The 11,572-nt window shown below is 39.5% G+C and overlaps 1 protein-coding gene across 1 annotated transcript; it reads right to left on the bottom strand.

Moving 5' to 3' along the window:
• Nucleotides 1–2,742: 2,742 nt before the first annotated feature.
• Nucleotides 2,743–10,995, bottom strand: LOC130291986 (mucin-2-like; the record flags this gene model as incomplete). The annotated part of the gene is made up of 4 exons (XM_056541418.1): nucleotides 2,743–4,082; nucleotides 4,453–4,529; nucleotides 6,223–6,291; nucleotides 8,016–10,995. Coding segments are annotated over 4 exons (3,333 nt in total), but the record flags the coding sequence as incomplete, so codon positions are not given.
• Between the last annotated feature and the right edge of the window lie 577 nt (nucleotides 10,996–11,572).

The following is an 11,572-nucleotide window of genomic DNA, read 5'->3' as shown; positions in this document are numbered from 1 at the left end:
AGTATGGTATAACAATACTCAATATATCCTATCTAGTGATATAGTAAAAACCTAGGATACTACACTTCTGCCATAATATCATATACAATGCCACAAATCAGATCAGATCACACTCTACAAAGGCCAACGACACAGATACTGAAACAGAGGACGGGGTCAAGGAACCCCACGCGTTCCATCGCAAAACTACTTCCTCAGGGGTGTTGCGACGGAACGAGTGGGGTTCATTGACCCCGTCCTCTGTTTCAGTATCTGTGTCGTTGGCCTTTGTGGAGTGTATCTTGTACGGCCACATAGAGCTGACATCAATTACCTTTGTATTCTCAGTAGGACGGGGTCAGTTACTCAGAGAAAAAGGTCATGGCCTTACTCTGAGGTTGTGTTGTGGCTCTCCAGGGAGCCTTTTTAAATGGTTTTTAAAAATATTTTGTAACGTGATCTGTTGTTTTGTACATTAATAAAGATATTGCAGATGACTTAGTGGTGTGCATTCTGGTTTCAGTGGCAGCTGTTTTTGGTACCATCCTCATATCCTTTCCTTAGGTGGGAATGATTTGTGATGAAGATATTGTAAGCTGAACATAGAAGGGGACTTGGCTTTGTGGGACTGGGCCTGATTTGCAAGCCAGACCGATGCACAAAAAGTGTAGATAATAAAAGGGGTGGGACCTAAACAGTGGGCGTGTCTTTGTGAGATGGGGTGTGGCTTGCGAGCCGGATTGGCACATTCACCAGGACATGCAGAGTGGAGCTTGTGGAGTAAGGTACTGAAAGTCCCATATACTTGCATGGGACTTGAAACAAAAACCCATTTTTTATATAAGGGTAAAGTTAAGGGTTAATTTAACTATCACATATTTTTGTTTGACATTTAAGTAATATGTGTACCAGGTATTATTGAAACATCTCCAGCCGTATGGAAGTTATGTGGGAACATACATTTCTCATAGATTTGCATGGGACTTTAAACAAAAAAAGCCCGAACCTCACAAATGGGGGTAGTCAAGGGTTAAATCACCTGTCCTATGTTTGTTTTTGACAACAAAGTAACATGTGTGCCAAGTTTCATGTTAATATCTTTAGCTGTTTGGAGGTGATGCTAGAACACACACACACATACACACACACACACACACACACACACACACACACACACATTGGCCCTCATTTACTATTGCAAACCCGGAATGTTTTGTCGGGTTGTGCACCATAAATTCTGTCTGCGCCAGAATTTATGCCAGAATTGAAAAAACCCGACTAACTCTCCATTTTACTAAGAAAACCCAAAAAGAGGGCGTGGTCATCAAGAAAAGGGGGAGTGGTAACCAAAAAGGGGCGTGCTCCTGACATTTTCACAAAAACTCTACATATTTTTTAAGGTTTCCACATAAAATGTGGTGGATTTGAGCTGAGGAAAACCCGAAAGATCAGAGCATGTGTAAAAAAAAAGCAAAATGTAGGGAAAGAGGAAAATGTAGGGAAACCTTAGTAAATACCATGAAAAAAATTGTAGGGAATAAAACCCCACAAAGAAACCTACATAACACTCAGTAAATCAGGGCCATTGAATTTTATATATATATATATATATATATATATATATATATATATATATATATATATATATTGTAATACTTTTAAAAGGTCAAACTTATTTTATTAGAAAAGTGTGTTTAAAATTTTCCACTTCTGATCCCTAAAACTTTCTTATTTTTCTTTATACAGGGCTGTAAGATGGATAATTTTTTTTATTTATTTTTTTGCAGCGTAATCTGAAGTTTTATCACTTTTGCGTACATGGGACTTTTTGGTCATTTTTTATTGCATTTTTTTTCTGGGATGTGACTTTGCTTTTTGTGTTTTTAACTTACGCTGTTCACCGTATAAGGATCATTAACTTTGTATTTTGATGGTACAGACATTTCTACACACTGTGAAACCAAAGTTTAAAAAAAAAATTGGTTCATAAAATAGGAAAAAAGGGTGATTTAAGTATTTATTAGGGGAAGTTATTTATTAGGGGACAGTCTATTGAGTGCTTTATCTGTTTTGTGCTATGCATATAAGCTGTGGTCCCTGGCGGAATTCCACTTCAAAGCTGCCCCTCTTCGCCCCCCCCCTCAGGACGCACCCATGCATTCTGAGTAGGGAATGGGTTAAAGGTGTATTCCATTTTTTTTTTTTTTTTATTTTACTATGCTACAGGGGCTGTAAAGTTAGTGTAGTACATGCTATAGGTGTCTGTACCTGTGTGTGATGGTGGTCTCACAATTCTTCTGTGATCTGTGCCCCCATGTTTATTTTTAACAGCATACAAAATGACTGTCAGCTCAGTTTTTCCCAGGTTGCAGTGCTTTCTGAGACATTACATCACTAGTCAGGTGATCAGAGAGAGCCTGTCTTTGCTTCAATTGGTGGAGCGACCGTTGGGAGGGAGATCATTCTGCAATGGCTGTGGTGGCTGATGTGTGTGCGGGAGAAAAGTCACCTCACACTTACAAACAAGGAATCATGGGACTTGCAGTTGGAGGGAGGGAACTCCAACAAGAAATAGCCAGTTCAAAAAAAGATAGCTGCGGCTTTATGGTGCTCGCAACCTTCCTAAGCATGTCCATTACTGTCTGGCAGGTACATACTAAAATCACCTTATGGTAAATAACCCGTTTAAAGTAGTGGATTACCCCTTCAATGTTTATCTGTAACACACACTGGAGTATTGAAATACATTTTGATGTCTTAAAAATGAATAATTTATTTAACTTTAATTCAAGTAAAAATTAACAAAAACTACAGCAGTAAGCTTAAGATGACACAGTATATTTTTGCATATCAAATATAATATTAAACAGCAAATTTAATAAATATAAAATATTACAATTTACTATATGTACAAATGTACAATCATAGCAGACGTTTTATTAAGCAAAATCCATAAGTGCGATTCTAAACCAGTGTTTCCCAACCAGGGTGCCTCCAGCTGTTGCAAACCTAAAGCTCCCAGCATGCCCGGACAGATGAAGATTGTCTGGACATGCTGGGACTAGTACTTTTAAAACAGCTGGAGACACACAGGTTGGAATACAATGGTCTACAGTGTATAGAGTGTTTGTCCAGCTGCACAAAATGAGATGGCTCTGTTCATCATAGCCCAACCTATACAGAAAAGCTGTCAAGAACGCTACAGAATACAAGCCCCTATCGCTGCTATAAAAGCGTAAACACTGTTCTAAACTTATAATTCTTAGTGCAGATATGCTTATAAAATAACAGTAACAAGCAGAAGTGCAATACAAATGCAGCCCCCCACTTGCTAACATGGGCCCAGGTGCGACTGTTACCCTCTTCACCCAGAACACAGAAATAATAAAAGGTGAACTAGAAGCCTTTAAAATAGGTGCAAAAATGTACAAAACACTTTATGCTATAAATAAGTAGGCATAGGTATGTATTGTTAGAATACTATATAAGAAAGCAAATAATAAATAAAGTGCAAGGTATGAAGAGAGAATACACAATCATAAGTGTTTCCCATAGTCTAATAGATAATTAATTTGCATGTCTACATAATAAAGGATGGAGTCAATAGGATCACGTTATATTCCAAAAACTGAGACAATTTTGTCTACAAGCTAAGGCATTGGTTTTGGACCCCTCACTACTCAGTTAATGGGTCCTGAAGTTGTTTGGCCAATTCAAAATTGCCCCATTTAATGTGTAGAGTGGGCACCAAACAGCTGATCCTCAGATGTGCCCCGCTGATCAGTGCGAAGATTCAATTAGGCCAGAAACCTTCTTTATAAATAAAATACTGTTATAGTATACAAAAAAGTGCAAAAAAAAGTGTTGTCCATCAGAACTGTCAGGGTCCATGCTTGTTACTTCTGATGCTGAGGTCTCTGGGATTGGCGAACTTGTTGGTTACGGTCAACCTTTGATGGTCTTCTTCCATGATTGGTCATTTCTAGTCCCCTTTCTGCATCTGTCGCCAAGGATGGCCTTGCAGTGTTAAGCCAACCGTAATGAGTAAAATAACTGGGATAACTGGATACAGCATACGCCGAAGAGCGGAAACACGCTAATATCTGCAAAAGAACAATGAAGCATGTAAAATATGAAAATATTATTGTAATATATTAAAAGGTAATTTGTAGAGCATGCAGTTATCCATAGGGGGGTCTGACTGTTGGTACCCTCGCGATCACCACTATGAGGGCCTCATTTACCCCCTTACCAAGACAGCTACAAAGTCATATGAGAAAAAGAAGATCATGGGCACTATAAGGAAGACCCAGATATAGTTGACTTTGATCTCCTGTATAGCACATGTTTATACAGCTAGAGGGTCCCCATTCTATTGACTGGTGGATGTCTCTTTGGTCAATCCTACACTATAAATAGGACGATGAATGTTAGCTGAGGGAAAACACCTTTAACATATATAAAGTTACTTACCCCACATAATAGACCTGCAAGAAGGGCCACACCCAATACAGCAATCAGCCCAAGAAGGAGAATTCCCCAGTATGGCACTGCAAAAAGAAAAAAAAAAATTCTGTGTTGTTGCTGTCCTTTGTAATGGGTGTGTCTGTTTTGGGTTCTGGCAGCAGCTCCAGTCCTTCCTGTTCTCCTGCAGTTTCTCCCTTTGCCATGACAACACCGGACCAATTAGGAGACATAGACAATCTGCCAATCATGTCCAGCCTTAGCATCCACACCCTCTTGAGTTGGTATATATATATATATATATATATATATATATATATATATATATATACAAGCAAATACGAAGCAGTACTCCACAGGTTGCAAATAAGTGGTGTTTATTCCATCATGTGCATTAACAACGTTTCACCAGTCTCACACTGGCTTTTTCAATGGACTTTTCAAGTTTCAAGTCACTTGAAAAAGCCAGTGTGAGACTGGTGAAACGTTGCCAATGCACATGATGGAATAAACACCATTTATTTGCAACCTGCGGAGTGCTGCTTCGTATTTGCTTGTCTGGATTGAGGAACAGGTGAACCCAGGTTCCAGGAATGCGGGCACCCCATTTTCTTTCAACTACTTGGAATTTGGTTGTGCTGTTCATATTTGTGTGTATATATATAGATATATATATATATATATATATATATATATATATATATATCAGACTCCATGTTCTTGCTTGTAATACAGGATCTTTTCCTTACCTCTAGCTCTGCTTTGCTATTACCTGTGTGTCTTGTGTATAGTTTTGGTCTGTTTCCTGACTACTCTATTACAATCTGATTTTGTACCGCACCACCCTCTCTCTTACCAACTAGACATTTTTTTACCCTGATTATAAATTTGCTTGTGCTTTCTGTAAATGCTCCTATTGCTGTTCAGTTCTTTCGTAACCCTTTTTTACCCTGACCTGTTCCCTGACTTCTATACTGTCTTGTTGTTTGTTACTTTGACTTCTCAAGCCATGCAACTTAGTAGTGATGGGACCTGCACCATGGTTGGGGGGCCACCCTATTAAGGAGAATTTGCACCCCAAATACAGAGACAGATGGTTTGGGTCAGTTTAGGGCCGTATTTAACCCTGCTTTACCCAGGAGGAATGCATGGAGGGGCATTGACCCTGCCCTGTGCATTGGGAGATTTGTAAATAGGGGATACGTTTTAAAATACTGGATAACCCCTTTAAAGCAATGTGGAATCAGAAACACATTTTTATGTTTCAGGTATGCTTTTTTTTACATAACTGTTCACACTCTAGACCAGTGTTTCCCAACCAGGGTTCCTCCAGCTGTTGTAAAACTACAACTACCAGTATGCCCGGACAGCCTTCGGCTGTCCGGGCATGCTGGAAGTTGTAGTTTTGCAACAGCTGCAGGCACACTGATTGGAAAACTCTGCTCTATACTCAAGTTAAAATACTAAAATACTGTGTTAAGTTCTGGAGACCTCAACTACAAAAAACAAAAAAGGTCCCAAGATGGATTTCAAAAATTGTAAAAATGCTTAATCATAAAACATATCAGGAAGTACTTCATGTCTTTATTAGTCCATATATGTTTTCTATTAATTGACTGAATTTATTTCAGCCGCCTTTAAGTAAGAACACACACCCTGATGCAATATACAGGAAGGAAGATGGCCACTATACATTATTTTTCTTCTACAGATTTATTTTTAATTGCAAAAACTAATAATAAATAGGTAACACATCCCCTTTAAATAGAAAATACTTACTAGCAAATTGGTCCGAGGTTGTTTGGGTGGAGGTGATGGTGCTTAGGATTGATGTGTAGACATTGGAAGCTATAGAGATAAAGAAAATGTGCAATATATTGAAATACTAAAGAAATATTTTTTTTATTTAGTAAGGAAAGCAATTCTTCCACACCTAAATGTAGTGCAATTACTTGAGGGAGGACAAAAAAATATATATTTATAGCTGAAGGATAAGTTAACCCCATTGAGGACGCAGCAATTTTTTTTATTTTTGCGTTTCATTTATTCCTCTTTCAAAGTCTTTCAAATTTCCACCTAAGACTTATATGAGTTTTGTTTTGTGCTGGATCAATTGTACTTTGTAATGCCATCACTCAATTTTTAATAAAGGATGAGGCCAAAGAAAAATTATTTGTAGGGCGAAATGAAAAAAATTAAAAGGCAATTTTACAACTTTTGGAGTTTTTTTGTTTCTAAGGAGTGCACTTTATGGTTAAAATTACACATTATGTTTATTCTGTAAGGTCTATACAATTACAAGTATGCCCAATTGATATAGGGTTTATTAATTTATTACTTAAAAAAAAATATATATATATATAACTTTTTTTTTTTTTACAACAAAAGTAGTATGCTTACATTTCTGACCCCTATAACCCTTTTTAGATTTTCTATATACAAAGCTGAATTAGGCTTATTTTTTTGGACCGTGATCTATGGTTTTTATTGGTACAAGGGCTTTTTGATCACTTTTTATAATTTTGTTTTCTGGTATATAAAGTGACTGAAATTCAGCAATTCTGGAATTTGGTATATCTTTTTACATTTGGGCTATTGATTGTGCAGTGTCATCAACATTATATTTATGATAACATAATAATAGTTCGGACAAAATATTTGTTTTTGTTTTCTTATGTTAGCTTATTTGAAAAATGGAGAAAAGGCTGATAAGGACCCTCCAGTAATCATGTAGGCTGATTGGACCCCCCCCCCCCCAATCATGCAAAGGAGGCAAACCCCCCCCCCCCCCCCAGGGGCCGACTGCAAATTTATAACCACTTTAGATGCCATGAACAACTTTTATTGCACCGTCTGAAGGGTTAGTGTCAAGCATCGCAAGTTCACCAAAGCCCAACATTTGTGGTAAGTCCTAGCTGTCGATAGCAGCCAGGACTTACCGGGTATGAAGCTTGCTTAGCTTTTGATCTCGCTTCATACACCCTGATTGCAACACAGGGCGTAACCTGTGCACCATGGGTCATTTAGGGATTAAGGTACATTTGACCTCACTATTTGACAGAAAGATGCCCAAAGTGGCAGCCTTTGCTGGCAGTAGAGGGCAGCATTGCAGCAAATTTGGAGATTTATAATAAATTCCTGCACTTTCATATCACCAGTTTAGGTAGGGGGGAATGAGCACCGTTTCACTTTTAGTCTGCATTCACATTACATTTCGTCCATACGGTGACCGGATTAAGCTGGGTGATGGGAAAACCGGCTGCTCCAGTATCCCATGGTATGCTGGGGGTTTCAGTCCAGCCAGAAAACTGGATATGGGGCAAAAATTAGTCGACCGGAGTCACTATCTGACTCCGGTTGGCTCATTCAAATGAATGAGATGGGGGTTGGGGCTGGCTGGGACACGGGAGCACACAATTTTCCCATCACCCAGCTGGATCCAGTCCCCATATGGACGAAATGTAGTGTGAATGCAGCCTTACATAGATACATACAAACATAACATGCTGAGAACAGAACGAAAAAAATGAAATTGATCTTTTTATGCCACAATGAAAACTTTGGTAACTTACATGTGACTGTTGTAGAAGAGCTTGTGACTGTGCTGGATCCTACATTAGAGCCTGAAGCTGTAGAATTATTCCCATTTGAGCTTGATGCGGTTGATCCTGATGTTGCAGAAGACGGATTATTAGTGTTAGTTGACCCAGAGATTGATACAGTGGATTCCGTAAGGGCTTTATCTGTAGAAGAGCTTCCAGTAGTAGTTGTGGAAGCACTGGATATAGTTGTGGCATTGCTATTTATTGTGGAAGCAGGTGAAGAAGTAGAAATGCTTGTAGTACTTAGTCCTGATGTGTTAGAAGTACTGGAAGCTGTACTGGATCCTGATGAAGCTGTACCAACAATGTTTGGATTAACTGTGGAACCGGTTGAGTTAGAAATAGTACTCACACTGAATGTGGAGACTGTGATTGCAGTAGTATTAGTACTAACAAGAGTAGACCCAGACAAACCAGTACTACCTATTGTGGTCCCAGTTGAAGCAGATCCTACAGAAGTACTGCTACTTGTAGTAGTACCAGTACCTACAGCTATGGTTACAGTATTAGTACTGTTTGTATTACCCATAGAATTCGCAGTGGTTCCAATGTTGCTAATATTGTTTGATGAAGAGGAGGAACTGATGGTAGTACCAGGTGTAACTGATGAAGTAGTAAGGGTTGTTGAAGAAGTTGAATTGCTTGATGGTGTGGTTGTACTTGCTGAAGAGCTAGCTGATGTAAATGTTGTTACCACAGTGGTTGACATTGTACTCAATGGTTGAGTAGTATTGGCTGTTATTAAAGCTGTTGAACCAGCACTTGTTGGTGTTGCAGTACTTGCCAAAGAAGAAGCTGAAGTGGGTGTTTTTATCTCAGTGTTTGGTGTAGTAGTCAAAGGTATAATAGTTACAATTGATGGAGTAGTGGAAACAGTACTTGTTGGGGAGGTCGTACTTGCTGAAGAAATAGCTGAAGTTGTTGATGTTATCTCAGTGTTTGATATAGATGCTGAAGGGGGATTAATAATGGTTATTGTTGAAGCTATTGAACCAGTACTTGTTTGGATGGTTGTACTTCCTGGGGAATTTGATGAAGTGGATGTTACCCCAGTAACGGACGAAGAGGTTGAATGTGAAGTAGTATCTGCTGTTGAAGCAGTTGAAGGGGTTGATGAAGTGGTTGTAGTCTGAGTAGTTACTGTTGAAGAAGTTAAAGTACTTGTTGAGGTAGATGCACTTACTAAAGAAGGAGCCACAGTGGGTGACATTACTAAAGTGGTTGAAGGTGAGGTTGTGGCAATTGTTGAAATAGTACTTGATGGAGAGGTTGTACTTGCTGAAGCAGTAGCTGAAGTGGATGTTTTTACCCCTGTGGTTGAAGTGGTTGTAGAAGGTTCAGTTGTAATGGTTGTTGAGGCAGTTGAACCAGTGCTTGCTGGTATTGATGTAGTTGCCAAAGAAGTAGCTGAAGTGGAGGTTGTTACCCCAGTGGCCGATATGGTTGTTGAAGGTTCAGTTGTTATGGTTGTTATGGTTGAAGTTGAACCTGGACTTGTTGGGGAGGTTGTACTTGCTGAAGAAGTAGCTAAAGTTGATGTTGTTAAGCCAGTGGTTAAAGTGGTTATAGAAGGTTCAGTTGTAATGGTTGTTGAGGCAGTGGAACCAGTGCTTACTGGTGTTGATTTAGTTGCTGAAGAGGTAGCTGAAATGGATGTTGTTACCCCCATGGTTGAAATGGTTGAAGAAGGTTCAGTTGTAATGGCTGTTGAGGCAGTTGAACCAGTGCTTGCTGGTGTTGATGTAGTTGCTGAAGAAGTAGCCAAAGTTGATGTTGTTACCCCATTGGCTGATATAGTTGTTGAAGGTTCAGTTGTTATGGTTGTTGTTGTAGAAGTTGAACCTGTACTTGTTGGGGAGGTTGTACTTGCTGAAAAAGTAGCTAAAGTTGATGTTGGTAAGCCAGTGGTTGAAGTGGTTGTAGAAGGTTCAGTTGTAATCGTTGTTGGAGAAGTTAAACCAGTACTGGTTGGAAAGGTTGTACTTTCTGAAGTAGTAGTTGAAGTGGGTGTTGTTACTCCAGTGGTTGATATGGTTGTTAGGGGTTCACTTGTAATGGTTGTTGCTGAGGCAGTTGAACCTGAGCTTGTTGGTGTTAATGTACTTGCTGAAGAAGCAGTTGATGTGGATGTTGTTACCTCAGTGGTTGATGTAGTGGATGAAGGTTGAGTACTAAAAGTTGCTATTGCATTAGTTGAAACAGTACTTGTTGGTGGGGTTGTACTTGCCGAAGTAGTAGCTGAAGTGGATGTTGTTATCTCAGTTGTTGATGATGTTATTGAAGGTTCAGTTGTAATGGTTGTTGGGGCAGTTAAAACAGTACTTGGAGAGGCTGTACTTGCTGAAGTAGTAGCTGAAGTGGGTGTTGTTACCCTTGTGGTTGATGTGGTTGTTGAAGGTTCAGTTGTAATGGTTGTTGTAGGAGTAGTCAAAACAGTACTTCTTGGTGGGGTTGTACTTGCTGAAGTAGTAGATGAAGTGGGTGTTGTTACCCCAGTGGTTGATGTTGTTGTTGTTGTTGTTGTTGAAGGTTCAGTTGTAATGGTTGTTGGGGCAGTTGAATCAGTACTTGTTGGAAAGGTTGTACTTGCTGAAGTGGTAGCTGAATTGGGTGTTGTTACCTCAGTGGTTGATGTTGTTATTGAAGGTTCAGTTGTAATGGTTGTTGATGGAGTAGTTGAAACCGTACTTGTTAGAGAGGTTGTACTTGCTGAAGTAGAAGCTGAAGTGGATGCTGTTACCCCAGTGGTTGTTGTGGTTGAAGGTTCAGTTGTAATAGCTGTTGAGGCTTTTAAAACAGTACTTGTTGAAGAGGTTGTACTTGCTGGAGCAGTAGCTGAAGTGGGTGTTGTTACACCAGTGGTTGGTGTGGTTGTTGACAGTTCAGTTATAATGGTTGTTGTTGGAGCAGTGGAAACCGTACTTGGTGGGGTTGTACTTGCTGAAGTAGAAGCTGAAGTGGGTGTTGTTACCCCAGTGGTTGATGTTGTTACTGAAGGTTCAGTTGTAATGGTTGTTGATGGAGTAGTTGAAGCTGTACTTGTTGGAGAGGTTGTACTTGCTGAAGTAGAAGCTGAAGTGGATGTTGTTACCCCAGTGGTTGATGATGTTGTTGAAAGTTCAGTTGTAATAGCTGTTGAGGCATTTAAAACAGTACTTGTTGAAGAGGTTGTACTTGCTGGATTAGTAACTGAAGTGGCTGTTGTTACCCCAGTGGTTGATGTGGTTGTTGAAAGTTCAGTTGTAATAGTTGTTGTTGGAGAAGTGGAAACAGAACTTGTTGGTGGGGTTGTGCTTGCTGAAGTACCAGCTGAAGTGGATGTTGTTTCCTCAATGGTTGATGATGTTGTTGAAAGTTCAGTTGTAATGGTTGTTGGAGCAGTTGAAACAGTACTTGTAGGAGAGGTTGTACTTGCTGAAGTAGTAGCTGAAGTGGAGGTTGTTACTTCAGTGGTTGATGTAGTTGAAGGTTCAGTAGTAATGGGTGTTGTTGGAGTAGTTGAAAAAGTACTTGTTGGGAAGGTTGTA

This window comes from Hyla sarda, chromosome 9 (assembly GCF_029499605.1).
Source record: "Hyla sarda isolate aHylSar1 chromosome 9, aHylSar1.hap1, whole genome shotgun sequence".
Lineage (NCBI taxonomy): Eukaryota > Metazoa > Chordata > Amphibia > Anura > Hylidae > Hyla > Hyla sarda.
This window is presented reverse-complemented; position numbering and strand designations above follow the sequence as displayed.